The sequence below is a fragment of the Colletotrichum destructivum genome, chromosome 4 (genome assembly GCF_034447905.1).
Source record: "Colletotrichum destructivum chromosome 4, complete sequence".
Taxonomy (NCBI): domain Eukaryota; kingdom Fungi; phylum Ascomycota; class Sordariomycetes; order Glomerellales; family Glomerellaceae; genus Colletotrichum; species Colletotrichum destructivum.
The window spans coordinates 4,883,671-4,899,880 of record NC_085899.1 but is presented as its reverse complement, the minus strand read 5'-3'; the positions used below and the strand labels follow the sequence as shown (position 1 = coordinate 4,899,880).

At 56.1% G+C, this 16,210-nt stretch overlaps 3 protein-coding genes across 3 annotated transcripts; 1 reads left to right on the top strand and 2 right to left on the bottom strand.

The window, feature by feature from the left end:
- Positions 1–76: 76 nt before the first annotated feature.
- CDEST_07421 (Putative Rab-GAP-TBC domain-containing protein) lies at positions 77–3,289 on the bottom strand (the record flags this gene model as incomplete). Its single annotated transcript, XM_062923580.1, has 1 exon — positions 77–3,289. One exon carries the CDS (start codon positions 3,287–3,289, stop codon positions 77–79), a length of 3,213 nt encoding a protein of 1,070 aa, XP_062779631.1.
- Positions 3,290–5,623: 2,334 nt separating this feature from the next.
- CDEST_07420 (Putative leucine-rich repeat domain superfamily) lies at positions 5,624–12,057 on the bottom strand. Its single transcript, XM_062923579.1, has one exon. It carries the CDS (start codon positions 11,484–11,486, stop codon positions 5,877–5,879), a length of 5,610 nt encoding a protein of 1,869 aa, XP_062779630.1. The 5' UTR covers positions 11,487–12,057; the 3' UTR covers positions 5,624–5,876.
- Positions 12,058–12,437: 380 nt separating this feature from the next.
- On the top strand, positions 12,438–15,431 carry CDEST_07419 (uncharacterized protein; the record flags this gene model as incomplete). Its single annotated transcript, XM_062923578.1, has 1 exon — positions 12,438–15,431. One exon carries the CDS (start codon positions 12,438–12,440, stop codon positions 15,429–15,431), a length of 2,994 nt encoding a protein of 997 aa, XP_062779629.1.
- Positions 15,432–16,210: the final 779 nt, after the last annotated feature.

Genomic DNA, 16,210 nt, shown 5'->3' with positions numbered 1-16,210 from the left:
CCATTCAAACACCTTAAATGCATCACTGTGGCTTCCCTTTCGCAGCTGTCCGCGATAGCTGCCTCTACCTCGATGCTCACGTCTGCTCTTCCTGCTCCACCGGCATCGGGGTTTCAACATCCGACCCCGACTCTGGCACTGCTGCCTCACTCTCTACATGCCCGCCACCATGGCCATTACCGTTGCTATTGGCCTTTGAGGATTTTTTCGCCGTGTTCATCTCGTCTCTCTGCCTTGCCGCGTCTTTCTCTGCCTGGATGGCTTTGTCCCGGCGCGCCTCGACGTCCTCACGCTTGACCTCCTTCCGCAGCCCGTCCGAGGCCTTGATCATGTTATCGATGCTGATGGCGTGATTTGTCATTTGGCGATTGATGTAAGTGTACACGCTCGCCGGCGTGTCGCACTGCAGGAGCTGCGGCTCGTTGAGCTTGAGCAGCGCGAGCGCCACCTGGAACAAAAAGGTGCTTCCGTCATTCATGCAAAGCACAACGTCCCAGACGCGGAAGAGAGCCTCGGCGCAGAGGCAGTCAGTGAAGACACTGAGGAACCACTGGAACGTGAGTGCCTCGAGCTCGATGCCGAGGTCGTCCAGATGCTGCGACAGCTTCGGGAGTACTTCCGCCACATACTGGCGTAGGACTTGCTGGTCGGCGCGCGATGCAAGGAGGAAATGGTCGTAGTACCCCGACGGCAGGATGTTCTCGATAATGCTGGTCAGAATCCAAAAGGCGTCCTCTGCCGACGGCATAATCAACAGCAGGTTGGCTACAATGAGATTCATGCCCTGGCAGTAACCGACCTCGGGGTTTCGACGTGCATAGGCCTTGAGGACCTCCTTGAGCTTCGCCACGCCCGGTCCTTTGCGGAAGAAAATGTTGTCTGTCAGGGTGCGGTTGATGTCCATCTCGATCTGGGTCACTGCCAGCGGGTCGTCGTCCTTGTCCGACCGAGCAATGATGTCTTGGTAGTATCCCGGAATGCGCAGGGCGGTTGCGCCAGAGCACTCAGACCAGACTTTGGCACGCAAATTGACGGGGATTCCACCGAGGACCAGGTTCCGAAGCTCGGTCCTCTTGGCACGTCCGACCTTGCCCTTGATCCCGAGGGCGGTGATTCCAATCAGCTCGCCGTCGGCAAGGGCAGCTTCAGGTAGGTTCATGGCCGGGCGCTCATAACGGGCCTCGGCAAGGGCGGCAGCGGCGGCAGCAGCGGCCTCCCCATCTCGCTTTCTCTCGGCTCTCACCTTGCGCAAGAACTCGTTCCAGCGAGCAGCCTTTTCCCTCTGCAAGGAGTCGTGCAGCTCGCCCATATGCTGGAGCAGCAACTTCACCGGCTCCGTATCATCCCTGACTACCATCCCGGCAGCCGCGTCCTTGTCAACGGGAGGTGTCGCCTCGCTGTCGATAACGGAGGTTGTCGTGCTCGCGATGGGAACGAAGCCCCGTTCGTCGGCAGCGATGAGTCCAGGCGACTTCATCCCCAGATCGCCCCCCTCGAGCACCTCGAGAGAGGGCGCGCTGAGGGCTGGGGTGTGAGACAAGAGCTCGGTCGGGAACGTCGCTAGCTTGAGATAATCTTGCCACTTCTTAGGCCTGCCCTCGCCTGCGCGTTCCTCGGTTGAAGACGGGCTATCTGGCCGCTCCTCGCCGCTCATGGGGCTCGGAACCTCCTCCTCTTCCTCGATCATTGGCGAGGCCAATTCCGATCGGCCGTTGGAAAGCATCTCAGTGCGGCTGCCCTGCTTGAAGCGGCGGGCCATCTGTGCAGCTTCACGCTGCCTTTTCTTCCTACGTTGGTCATAGATGAAGCCGAAGCGGTCAGTGAGATACTCGGTGCCGACGTAGTTGTTGTAAATATGCGTCAGGGTCGGAGGCTGAGTCTCAGGCGGCAGGATCGCATCCATCTCGACGGGGCCGTAGCTCTCCTGTCGGTTGGAGGCGGCGTTCGTCGGGCTATTCACCATGGTGTCCCACCTCTCCTGCGGCTGGGTCCTGGGAGTGGCGGGAGCCGGGGTAGCATTCGTGGTTGTTCCCGTCCGGCGCATAGCCATGAGTGCCTTCGGGCCGCCCTGCGTCGAGACTGCTCTGCTAGACTGGGAGGTCTTGGCACTCGAAGTCGAAGACGCTCGCGGTGTCGACTGCGGCTGGGTAGCACTGTTGGACCTTCCGCGATTGGGGCCACCCTCGCGCGTATTGATGGCACCTCCAGCCACGAGTCTCATGAGGCTGGCCGCGACCGAGGTCGATACTTTGCGTGAACCGGGCGGGCCAGACTGGATGCTAGACGCCCGGCTCGGGGTTCTTGGCGGGACGCTCTCGGGGGGGACACCCTCGCTGGGCGGACAGAAGAGATCGTCTTGCAGGCCGGGCCGCCTGTCGGCACTCGACTGTGCTCTTACGACGGTGGCGGGCCTCGAATCGTCGCCGTTGACGCTACTCGGAACGCTGCTCTTCCTGCTCGTTCCGCCCCAAAGATAATCTTTCCAGCCTCTCGCCGTTCCTCTTCCGTCGGAGTTGGAGGGTGTAGCGAGGTTGCTGGCGCGGATGGTGCCGTCATTGATATCGGTCTGACCAAAGACGTTGTAGATGACGGTATCCTGCATTGCATCGCTCATGAGATCGGACAGGCCGCTCTCATTGCGACGGTTACCTGGACGGGAGGTCTTGACCTCACTCTCAACGGCCCTGAGCCTTGTCTCGAGGTCGAGGTTGGAGAGGCCGCATTCCAGGATGATTTTGCGCAAAGCCCTCTCTCTTTCGTCTGTCTTCCTCCGCAGCTGGGCAATCTGGGCGTCGCGCTGGGCCAGATCGGTCGCAACCTGTCTGACCAGGGCGACGGCGCCGTGCCTCGCGATCAGACGCCCGATATGCTCGTCATCAGCATGGTGCAGGGCGCCGGGAATCTTGTGGGTCGAGATGGGCGAGTCCTCGAACAGGGCGTCGCGGGCAGCCTGTTCAGCAGAGGAGGCGCCGGTCAGGCCGCCCATCAAGGAGATGGGACCGGGCCTGGTGTCGGAGATCTTGCGGACGGTTGCCGGGGGTTCAGGCTCCGGGGCCTCCTCGTCCAGGGGAAAGGCGTGGTCGGCCCTGGGTGAGTCGGGGGGGATGGAGGGGAAGCTCGTCAGGGACTTGTCCTCGGAGGCGGCGATGGAGCTTGCGGAGCTTGACGGCTGGGAATTTAGTTTTGATCGTTTGGCTCGTACGGTGGAGGATCGGGCGCTCCTCATGGACGTTGCGCTATGTTGCGAGACGGAGCGCTCGAGAGGAAGGGAAGGCGGCTCGGAGTCCATGGTCGGCGGGCGATGATGTCGCCAAACGTCATGGTTTCCGGCAAACGCAGCGGGGTGTTGTGCGTTTGTTGCTGCAGATTGCTGCAGGATGCGATAACTGCCGTGTGTGTTTTGTGTGTTGAATGTATGTGTTTCCGGGGCAGTCAGGATGAGGCGTCCGACTGTCGTAAGAAGACGGGAAGAGATACTTCTACGGGGTAAAAAGGGTGAAGGGGAGTAGGGTGAAGAGTGAATGAATGACTGTTTGTGTCGAGGCCAGAATTGGGAGTGTAGACGTAAGTGTGTGGGCAGCACGATATCATTATGCAATCGAGCAGTGTGTCCGGGGTACTGTTCGCTTCGCTCTCCGCTGTGGTGTGGTGTGCAGCGTGTTTGTGTCGGGTTGCTCTAGAGGTACCTGGGTACCAAGATACCTGCATGGGTAGAATACACTGTAAGGAGACCGAGAAAGTACCTTTGGTGGTGGAGAAGGGGACTTTACCCGCAGCTTCCAACAAGATTCCATTGCCTCAGGTACAAGTACAAGAGCCAGCTCAAATTACCACCAATCTCATCGCCCTAGCGTAGCGACAGTACGTACTGTCGAGTGACATGCGTCAACAATTACATCAGGTCAAACCCACTCCGAGCCCGGTTTGGTGAATTCCTCCCACCGCATCCAGGGGGGAAAAGAACCTTGCTATTTACCAGAGCCCAGAGCCCGGAGCCCAGAGCCTAAAGCCTGAGTTGCTGGGGCAAATGTGCGCATGAAATATCAACATGGCCACGTCAACAAAAAGGAGGTCCCGGTGCCCCGATGCGTGCCACATCACAACTCCTTGAAGAAGTTCAGCCGGTTCCCAGAGGGGGGGTAGGCTAGTAGGGACTTCGTCCACTCGCTATTCAACAATAGCTTCGTCGACCAGAGTGAGCATAACTCATCGCCTGCATGGCACAAGGAGGTACAGATCATGTACGAATAGTCACGTAGTGTATTACTCTGAATTTGAAGTCCAGACCATGCATGCACTTCCATGCCCCCCTCGACAAGATGCCAGCCAAGTTAGCCCTGCCATACCCTTGCCACGCCCTGTCTCCAAGGGAGTTCCCTCCTCATTTTGACAATTCTTCAATCCTCGGACCTCTCGTCTTCGCCAAGACCTACCACTCACAGAGGGAGAGCACAAAAATAAAATGCCGTGTCGGGTCTCCCAGTCTCAACGCCTACTACTACTCACAATAATAATGCAGCCTCGATAATATTGTCGAGCCCTACACAAAAACAAGAGCCCACTCTGTTTCGCCGCTTTCCTTGTCTCGGCCGCCTCCCAGCACAGGCAATCAACCCCCTACCTCGCCGCGCTCACCGCAACACCAGACGCTTCATCGCGACTCGCCTGCTTGTCCTTCTTTTTCTCTCCCTGTCTCCCTTTGACTCTTTCACTATCTCATCCCAACTTTGCATCTTGCCCGCCACAAGGGGTCCGGTCTCGTCCCATCTCGTCCAACGAAATGGACGAAAGGAAGGATGGACAGGTGAACGGGCGGATGGCATCATGCACGGGGATCAAAAGAATTAAAATAAGACAGAATGGAAGGGTCCCCATAGATGATCTACTCTTGCGTGCGGGTGGGTTGCGGATGCACGTCGGGCTGCGCTCCCGCCTATTTTGTGCATTTCACCGTGACATTGGGCTCCAAACAAACCGCTTGGCCGGGACGCGAGTATGCAGCGCCAAAAACCCAGGCGACTTGTACACTAATCACGGCCGCCATGAGATGATCCCCAGGGGGGGCGGGCTTGCTTGTTTTAACCACCCCGCGACCGACGACACTTGCCCTCCTATCCCCCTCCCTCTCTGAAAGTGTTGCGGAGGGCCTAATTTGCGGTCCGGTAAGACTGAGCAGGTCACGTTGATAGCCAGTCCTGAGTCGCCTGTGCCGGAGCTCGCTGCGCGACAATCTCCTCCTCTTGAAACCGAAAGAATTTTCAGGGACATGAAGCGACTCAGAACGACCTTGAACCGTGTGGCGCCCTGACCACTGTTGACCCCAAGCAAGAGTCCAACAAGACTGGAACATGAGACCGTCATCTATTTCTGTACCTCGTCAGTCTTCAGAGCAGAGCCTGGAAGTGCAGGTACCCTATCTGCCTGCTACCGCTTAGGTACAGATACCTACCTGAGGAAGGTGGAGCTCCACTCAAAAAGTTGAATGACCCTTCACGAGGCATCAGCTCGGCAGTCAAGAATCGGGGTGGGTCTTCAATGCCCCCATGGAACACTCGGATCACGGCCGGTAGAAACCCTCACAGTAACATCTACCTCTTCATCAAAGAAACCAGATGACATATGCAGAGTCTGTTTATTCTGTCATGTTTCTGAACCGATGCTCTCTACAGTTGGTACTCGTACAATGTTCTCCTCGTGTCGTCATTAATAATACCGGCTTGCCCTTTTTTATCAACAAGTACCCAGACGCCCTTCTCCTTGGCCCTGAAAACGCCTAATATGGAAAAAATCGTAAAGGCAAACAAAAAATGCCTTGATGCGCTACAAGCGCCTTCCTTTTTCTGCTCCTCCCTCGGTGTTGTTACACTCCATCCACCTCAAGCGAAGCTGTCTTCTGCGTTCCATCGGCTGCTGCTCTCGTCCGCCTCATCCAATACAAAAGCCGGTGCCGGTGACTGGACCGGAGCCGACGCAGGAGTCTTTGTTGGCGTTGGAAAGTCTGCCAGCTCTGGAGCCCCTTCCGCCGTTTGGGGTTCTACTGGCCCAGCCGCCGCCGCCGCTGCTGAAGCGGGTGTTGGAACTTGAGCAACGTCGCTGGGCAACAATCCCTCCTTGACCAATGCCTGAAAAGATGGGTCGCGGGCAAGCATGTGTTGGCGCTTGACGGGGAGTCCGTCCAGAAGCTTCAGCTTTTTGCAGCATCCCACGAAAACAACCTGGTACAGCCGGCGCCGAAGGCGAGTCGTCTCATCAAGCCGTCTGGCAAACACAGCATCCCTCTCCGGGTTGGCTTCGGGAAGAGTGAACGGGTCGGCGACATGACCGCGGTCCGCCGATATTGTAACGTGCACTGGCGGGTAGAAGCCCTGAGTAATCGGATTGTCCCGCAAATCCAATTGTGTCAGGTGCGGGAAATCTGTTAAAAGTTCCGTCACTGTCGTCGAGTCGGACAGGCGGTTCCCGGCCACAAGGAGCTTCTTGAGCCGGGGAACGAATCGAATGGGTGAAAGGTCCGCAATGGCGTTGAAATTCAGGTTCAACGATCGCAGATTTGGCATCAGCTGACCGACTCCTTCCGGCAAGCACCGCAGTCCACAGTTGGCCAGTTCGAGCAACTGGAGGTTAAGGAAGTCTACCTTGGGCTCGAAAGTGCCAATGTAGTTGCCAGAGAGGAACAGCTTCCGGACCTCGTAAGCCGACGAGAGGAAGGAAAGATCCAATTGAATGTCACCGCGCTGCTCTCGGAGAGAAAGGCTGTCTAGGTGGCGGGCCTTGGTGAAACCGGTGATCTTGCTGATGCGGTTCCTGTCCGCATGGAGCAGACGAATGGCCGGCAAGCGACTGATGTCGAGCTCTAGGACGTCGTTGTCGCTAAGATCGAGATACCGCAGACCGTCCATGCCTTGCGCGTCCTCGGCCGTGAAGCTTTCCAGGCGGTTCTTGGCAAGCTTGAGTGTTTGCAAGGACGAAAGCTGTCCAGCGTTGCGAATCTCAGCCACCTTGTTCCCCGCCAAATCCAGCTCGGTCAACCGGTGCAGCTTGGTGCCTTCGAAATCGGCCACCTCGATGAGGTTGTTCCGCGCCCGGAGCGTCAAGAGCCCGTCGTGCTGGTCCAAGCCGTCCAGTGAAGTAAGCTTGTTGTTGTCGGCCCGCAAACTGCGAAGATGGACGAGGTTCTTCAGGGCAGACAGGCTAGAAAGATCATTGTTGGAGATATCGACGTATTGCAGGTTGGCGAGATGATCCCACGACGTCAGTTCCGTCAACATGTTGTGCGTCATCTTGAGTTGTCTGACAGTGGCCGGCACTCCATCCAGGTGGCAGAGTGTGTTGTTCGACGCATCGAGGCTCACCAACCGCCCGCAAAACTCGTCCAACATGTGCAGGCTCGATAGTCGCCTTTCGCTGATGTCGAGTTCCGTGAAGTCCTCCCAGTACGGCTCAAAGGGCTCAATCTCCGTCAGACGATCGACAAGGTCCCGGACTGTCATGGACAAAACCCTCTTAGAACCATCGCCTGTGACAAGTCGCTGGTCTTCGACTAGGTAGCTTACTTCAAAGCCAAACGACTTCTCGTGGTGGTTCATGGTGAAGTCGGACATGGGGCTGAGTGACAGGTTGCCGATGTTGTGGCTAATGATTGCACTCGCATCTGCGTAGAGCCCTCCCATTCTAGTTTTTCCTGGAGTCTTGATGATGAAGCTCAAGCTCGTGTCTTGCTTCTCCCGAGAGACCTGGCTGAGTGCACTATTGTCAGCCAGGATACTGATCTGTCGTTTATCGGCATTGGCTTCAATCACACTGTCCTCGTCACGTTCGTCAATTCGAGAAACGGGGCGAGGGACAAATGATTGACCACGCAACGAGAATTGCCTCGACGGGCCACGAGCAGGAGCGGTACGTGGGCGCGGTTGAAGCAGGTTTCGTCGCGCGGCTTTCGTCAAGCTCTGATACTTGCTCCGGTTCGAATCGTCCATGACGAATTCGGGGTCCACAAAGCTGCCCTCGTCGTCTTCGAGACTGTCGATGTCTTCAGCAGCGAGGTCTTGGATGATGGAGGCGATCGGCGAAGAGAATGATATGGTCATTCGCCTCCGGGAAGGGGATGAGTCAACGATGCGATCCTCGTCAAGCTGGATCTCGTGCTCCACGTCTCCATCACTCGCTGCTTTGGTCCCAAGCTTTCTAAACTCAGTCCTTGCCTGCAATCCGATATCTTGGGGTAGCGCTGCGTCGGGCGACAACGTCACAAAGCCTCTTCCAGATGCGTTCCTAGGTGTATCCGGAGATGCCATGGGCGATTGTGTCCTGTTTGCTTCTCGCTCCTCGGCCTCTTTCTGTGCCGTCACCAATCGCAAATGCTGCATCTCTTTCGTGATGTCGACGGACAGATCAGGAATACTCGCAAACGGATCATCTTCGCTATCCTCGGACGGGACAACATGCGGGCTTCTAGGCCGAATGCTTCCGCCTTTGCGCTTAATCCAGATATTCTGTTGGCGATCGAGATACATGCTGCCGACCTGATCTGGTATCAGGTGTGAGACGCTCTGTGGCGCAATGGTTTTCCGCGACTCGGAACCCCGGGATGAGCCCGTGTGCATGGTGTGGTTGGTAGATGCACCAGACGATTGTGTCCCGAAGTCGTAGAAGCCATCTGAGTCGTCCCGTTGCTTTCTTGGGTTCGCACTGATGCGGATGTTGGGAGGGTCACTGATGGTCTCGTCTCCTCCGAGATACTGGAGGCCATCGCTGTTGTGGTTGATGTTTCTGCTGCGGCTTCTTTCTTCAAGTTGGCGCTCAACCTCCTGCGCGACTCGGATAGCATCCTGCGCCTCGTCCATCGACCTGAGCGATGATGTAATGACGTCCCCCATGTCGCTGAGTTCTTGGTATTTTTTCAGGTAGTCGAGAATCTCTGGGTTCTCCTGTCTGTGCGGTGCCCTTTGCACCGGCTTCCCTTCCCGGCTCGGGGGGCGAGAAAGCGGTTCCCTTGTCGAATCGAACGAGTCTTCGTCTACTGCTTGGCTTGTCTCGCCGTATTCCGCATCAGATTCCTCCACACTCGTCAGGCCACTCGGAGCCTTCGCCCCGTTTCGAATCATGGCCATGATCTTGCCAGCCTCATCGAGGAAGTCCTGTGTTCTGATGGATGGCTTGCGGTCCGTGTCGATGGTCGCACTACGCTCATTGGCACTCGACGTAAACTGAGAGCCGCGGTGAGGAGACCGACGCTGCGGTTGCTCATCCAGCTGATCATCCAGCCAGTCGTCCTCAAACTGAAATTCGCCAGGCTGTAATGAAGACCTCGAGCTTGGAGTTGGCGTCCGTGGCCGAAGCATGTGACGTGTTGCGAGGACGGTGGGGTGAGCTCTTTGTTGCAAGCTTCCGGGACGGGCATCTTTGCGCTTCTTGCCCATCATACTCTGCATCAAAGCATGGGTTTCTTGAACGGTATCCAACAGAGCATAGCGCTCCTCCCGCCCGTATGCAATGTCGGACTTGTGGAGCGTTCTCCTGCGCTTCGGTGTCGGATCTTTGGATGGGGATGTGCGAGGCCGCTTCCCTTCCGAGCCTGTATCACGCCTCTGGGGTGTGCCAAGCATAAAGGCAGCAGATCCTGCGAACGGGATTTTCTGTACACTTCCTTCACTGCCGGAAGGGGTGTGCTTCGAGGATGAAGCAGTTGTGGTACCCGACTTTGCTCGCTTCCGGGGAACAAACATTGACGCTTCATCTGGAGTTGGCGAACCAGGAACAGCCTCAAACCGTTGGACAGACTCCTTGTCTTCATCCGGTAAGTTTTGCGACTCTTCCTCGGCTTCTTGAAATTGGGAGTCCTCTTCGAGTCGGATGGAGATGTCTTGGTTGAACTGGTAGCCTTCAAGATCCCCAGCGCCAAACTGACTGACGGAGCGGGAGCTTGCAGCTGTTTGTTGTGCTGGAACAGACAGGTAATCACCAGGAGCAGTATGGGGCCGTCTTCGTCCTGCCTGCTGCGAGGATTCGCGGCTGAGGGATTGGCGCGAGGACCCTGACATTTGCTCCTCAAACTGGCTGATGCGTCGCAATAGCGTTTGATTCGTGAAGGTGTCGTAGGGCCCGAAGAGCTTTAAAGGGCTGGTACTGCTAGTCCCAGCCGTCCCGGATTTCACCGGGCTCGGGTTTGGTGCGCGGGGAGGCGGGGGGCTTTGAGTCTCATGCCGCACCGACGACGTGTAGCCTGGCGAGTAGGTTCTGACGCTTGGAAACTGCTTGGGCGTGCTTGCCTGGAGGGACTCTTCAGGGAGCATCTCAGATGTGTCGACACCCATGCCGGGGCTCAAACCCCGGTATCTGAAGGAACCATCGCCAGATCTACCCCCACGGCGTATATTGAGAAAGCCTCCGCGTCTTGCGTAGTCCTCGGTTGTCTCTATCTTGTCGCTTTCGGCGTCATCGAGGGTGCCATCCGCATCAAATCTAAGCTCACCCTGGGAGTCGAAGAGCATCTGATCTATTCGCAGTTTCTCGAGCCGATCTTGGAGTTGGTCGACGGGGAGCTCGGCGGGTGCCGATTCGCCTTGTCTTTCTTTCTCTTTCTGGCGCATAAGGGTAAGGACGATGGGACTGAAATCCTCGTTTCGGATGACACTCTGTCCACTGGCCTGTCGCGTTGCGTCATTCGGGGGTGCCAGACCGGACACAGAGGTCGCAAGGCTCGGTTCTCGAGGGTAGCTGTCACGGTATGGGCTGGGCTCGCTTAACTTGCTTTGGTCGATGGAGTTGTCGGTCGATGGTTTGTACTCGAAGTGAGGCGGGCGTATCCTAGGGCTCGGGCTTGGGCTTGGATCCATCTGGCCTCTGCCATCCGACTCATCTTCGTCTTCGTCTCCTTCCATGTCCTGGCGCCGGAAGAACGGGGGACTTGACGGTAAAGTGGTATTGTGTCGTACGCTCTGGTCGGCCAAGGTGCTGTCCTGGTAAGGAGAAGGTGGCTTGAACATATTTTCTAGGCCGGCAGCCGCAGAGCAGAAGAGGTCCCTTTGCTCGCCGTATGCGACGTCTCCGTAGACCAGTCTGCGCTTCCATTCTGGGGTGTCGGCGGGACCCCTCAGAGGCGATGACTTGGCCGACTTGTGCTGTACTGTGTTATGGATGACGGAGCCATTGGTGGATGCCGAGAGGGCGCGGCTGGCTTGGCGCGATTGCTCGTTGGGTTTGATCTCGCGGGAAAGTTTCGAAGGGCCTCGTTGGGAGAGAGGGAGGTTAACATGGTTGGAACTCCGTTCGCTCAGGACGCCGGTGCTCTTGTCGCTCATTCCTGCACTCGAAGGCCGCGTCCTACTTACGGGGAGCGGGATACGACTGCCAGATCCTTTCGCGTTTGGTGTTTTGTTGTTCTCGGCCGGCTTCAGAGGCGGGAGCTGGGCAGATGGCGAGGTCTCGGAACCAGCCTGTGAGGGCCAATCCTCCGATAACGAGTCGAGCCAAGCATGGGCGGCCATGGTGCGTTGGCCGATGCGATCGAGGTACGGGGGGTTGTTAGACTATAAACAGTCCATCGAGCGGGTGGTAGATGGTTCGGGAAACGAAGTCGCGGTTTGCCGGGTGTGTGTATCTATGTGCGTGTTTGTTATCGCGATTATGCTGTATTTAGGCGGGCAATTGCAATGCAGGTGTCGCAGGTTTGAAAATGCAGGGCGAAGAAATGCAGGATGGCAAGCTGATGAAAATGGCAAAAAGGCTGCTGGCGAAAGCGCCCCGGTTGCCTGCGCTGCCTACTGTGAGGGACTGGTTCGTGATGTGGGAAAAAAGAGGTGTTGGGTATTGGATTGTGTTGTATCCGTATTGTTGCGTGGGGAACGCGGTTCGAGAGCGATCGCGTTTGGGGCCCGGCGTTATGTCAATCTCACCTGTCCAGGGCCGCTTCCGAGAATAAACACAGCAATTCCAATGTTATGCTGATTGGCAGAGCGGAGCGTTGCTGTGTCAACCGCCACAGACCAGATTCTGACCTGCCCGGGGCCTTGACGGGCCATGGCCGTGACCCAAAATTCCCCGATCGTCCGATTAGCGCTCATCGTTGTATCGGGTCGTGGGGGGCACTTCACTTATGTAATGTATGCGACAATTTAACCACTTTACGACTTTACGCGAGGTCACGTGTGAGTCAGCGACACACGCGCCCCGTCGCGTCGCCTGGTGAACGTGCACAGGTCTGCGACCCACCAAATTCCGGAAGCGTCCCTCTTTGTCCGCTTCTTCTTATTGTCCTTGTTTGGGCAGCAGCTTATTCCTTAGGCTAAGACTTCCTCTCGCCTTTGCAATAGCCGACCGCATTCCGGACCAACACCCGGCGCCAATGCGACCGCAGTGTTCTCGACTTCGTCACATTTTTCTTGGTCATTCGAAGCAGCCGATGGTTCGCATACTTCAACTGTTTATACATGGCAACAATGGGTCTTCAGGACGCATGGAAAATCCGCCATTTGGACGATGAACCTCTATATTGCGAGGCGCCTCACGACGAGGCCGATATCCTGTATGCAGGATCCGATGACGAACACTACGACAGCCCCGACGCCAGGAAGCTCCGGATCGAACAGGCTGCGATCCGCTTTCTCCAAGGCCATACACCAGTCCTGCTCACCACAGTTCTCAGAGGTCCGTTCGAAGGGCCGGACTCAAAAGGGTGGGTGAATCCATGGCAATCCAGAAAGAGAAAGGCGCCAGCGGCATCCACTCCAGGACCTTCACCAGCTCCGGTGCCAGAACCCACAACAGACTTTGAACTACCCAGCACCGAAGCCCTGGAGACAAGAAGCACGACATCCTGCCACTTGCCAAGTCCGCGGAGCCTCGATCAAGTCGACGTCACCCCGCATGCGTTCTTGGAGGACGAAGAGGTTGAACGAGTCGAATCATGGAGGAGTAATACGCAGTCTGCAAGCAATATTCAGGACGAAGCTTGGTCGTTTGACGCCTCTCTTTCGCAATCTCAGCGTCAACATCGACGGAAACGACGGCCGGCGGGGTCAGAGTGGCTCAAGAGAGATGACAAAAAACGTAGAAAGACCAACGATGATGCACACAATACTAGAAGTGCCTTAGTTCCTGTCCGCCGCAGCACTCGAAGTCCACGCCGCCATCTGTCAGACTCAAAGTCCCAGTCGCAGCAAAATCAAGAGGATGATATCGCGGAGGACGATACAGCAAGCTTGGAGGGCTCCGAGATCGGCTCCGAATTGCCCCTCAAAGCTTTGCAAGCGGTCTCAACCCGAATTTCTCACAAAATGTCGCCACATGTCATCGATAAGCGTGTAGATGCTTCCCAGGAGATGCCGGCACCGTTGAGCACACCCGTTCAGACTCCACAGTCTTCCAGGAAATCAAAGATGACCCCCAAAAACACCACAAAAGAATCCGGACCTCGCAGCAGTAATATGTCCATGATCCATCAAAAAGTTGGCGGTGATGTCGAGGTCAAGAGTGAATTCGAGACCCAACAAGACGAGAGCTTCATGTTTCGCGCGAGGCCCCGGAGCCACGCTCTGAATATTGAAGACCTCAGCCCTATACGGAGGATGTCTTTCGGTCGGGCTTCCTCGCCTGCGTCTACAGTTTCCTCTGAGATGGACTCTCACTGCGAGATCATGGACCTGGACGGGGATACCTGCATGGCTGACGACACCAAAGCGACCTCGCCTGAATCGAGTGCAGAAAGCAAGGGAGACCACGAAGAAGCGCTGGAGAACGACGCGGAAGCGGCGACGGAGCATGAACCCGAGAGTGGATTGCAGACCGATGAATCGCAACCCGAAGTTTCGGGAGAGTCCTCGGTCCCTGCCCTCGTCGCGAATGCTTCCAATGCTGCAGCTCCTACAGACGTTGAAGAGCCGCAAAACACGGAAAGGACCAAGCAGGAATTTGTGGTTGAACCAGTAATTGACAGGTCGAGCCAAGAATCGGCGGTCGTTTCGCACTCTGCATCCCTAGAGGAGCAGGACAAAGATTCAACCAACGCTATAGGCCGGATCCCATTGTCGTCGATATCAACGAACCAACATTTGCAGTTGGCCCAGCCCATAACGCAGCCTCAGGCTCCGCATGACAACGCCATATCGATGACATTCTCTCAAAGCCCTTGGTCTAAGTTGAGCCAGGTGACTACGAACAGTCCTTGTTCAGTCAGTAAAACTGGCGAAGCACACCAACAATCCGGCAACGTTGAATCCTGTCTTAGGAGAGGATCTGTAAGCCAAGCTACCCCAGCAACATCTCCAACGGCAGGGGATCCTACTACGAGCACTACGGAACACGAACCTAGTTACCAACATAAGGATACGCCATTACGTTCCCAAGACTATTTGAGGGTTGAGGAGATACTCAGTCAGCATGATAGTCCTGCTGTACCCACCTCTCAACAGACTCCATGGAAGATGGACATGCCAGCCATGAGTCCGCTTAAGCACCCGCAGCCCCTCCCAGAAGACGATGACCAGAGCTTTTTGCGTCCCGAGTGTCAAAGTCCTTGGGCCCCGAGCCTCGAAATGATGTCAAAGGCCGCACCAGAGATCGTCAAGTCTGCTTTTTTCAATGCTGCAAGGCCAGTCTCGCCGTCTTCTCTTTCGCCGTCGATTTTTACGATACCATTTACGCCTGCCGACAAACGTGTCTCTGAAGCTCAACAACCCTTCGATGCCGAGGCCGCGACGTCAAGCTCGCCCGAGCCTATCTTTCCAATCAAGTCGTTCAAAAACTTCATGTCTCCCTCGCCCGAGAGACCTCGGCGCCGGCCAAACATGATCTCTTTGAGCGACGGTAACCTTCCCAGCACTCAGAACCTCATCGCCGCCACGACCGATAACCCCTGGCACAGCGTGCCCAAGTCTTCTAAACGAGTCAGATGGGCACCGTTACTCCACGAAGACGATGGCGAGGAGGGCGGGTGCCCTCAGACGCCCACAGGGCCCAAAGCCTCTTCTCCTCCGCCAGAGATGGCAGTGGTCGACCTACCAACTGGCAACAAGGACCAATTCCAGAGGCATTTCCGTGTCGTCTCGCAACGCAAGAACCTTCGCCATCACCTCCTGCCGTCTGCGTCTCAGCAGATGCTGAAAAGCCCATCTCCCATGGCCATGGCAGAGGCCTTTGTCGCAGCAGACTCCTTCAGAGCACCTCAAGGTCCTGACGCTGTCGTATCTGTTGATACGACACCGGTGACGAACAATGCAGAGAGCCAGGAATCCGCGATGGACGACGTGGACGACGTTCTGAGGAACCTGAATGAGTTTATTGAGATGGTCGACATCGAAACTGATCTGGCGCGGGCCAAAGATGAAGAGCAGGAGAACAAGAGGCGACGGCAGCAGCAAAGCCAGAGTCTTCGAGGGGCTTTTGCCAATGGGCTCAACCTCGACGGGATGATGGATGCAGGAGTGTGGAATTAAATATGTTGGCTGATCAATGAGAAGAAATGGTCTCTTGGGGCGAGGATCATCATGCAGGGATATTGCGTGTTCGGACGACGAGAAGAAACAATGGCGTGTTACAGCATCCTTACACAAGTCTTTTTATCAGCGAGGTGTTTAGGTTTCATCATTACATACATACCAGGGCTGGAGGGGAATACTTGGCTTTGCCGACGATCTGAGGGTGGACAATTACTCCGTAGGCCATGGTGTTATGGCACGACCAGGACCTGCCCAGCTGTGTGGTCCATTGAGTCAATTCAAGCATCGAATTATCTTGTCTGATTCTGTCGGCTGATTCTTTTTCTTTTTTCCCCGATTCCATGCATGTCCGCTGGTGCTTTCCGGCCAAAGCTCTTCGGCGGTCGGAGGGGACGGGACTGTCGTTTCCCCAGACTGCCTCTGACCCCCCTCCCAAGACCTGTTAAGATCTTGAGCCGTATGGGTTCTGAGCAGAAGCCATAGGTGGAAACGAAGTAGATGCTGGCAAGTACCCCGTAATGGACTGGCAAATTCTTTTTCTTTTGTCGCTTGTGTTCAACCCGGCGGACAACAGATGGCGAACGAGGCTCAAGCGTTTTCTGTGCCCGGCATAGACAACGACAACACCTATACTCGGGTATTCTTTGTGTGTTACAGTTGAAGAAATAAACTGACAGATTGGGTACAACATTATCTTGTATGCCCAGAGATTGCAATAACGAAGCACATACATGCCCAAGTCGTCGGCTGCTAGTCTACGGTCTGCCCCTAATCAT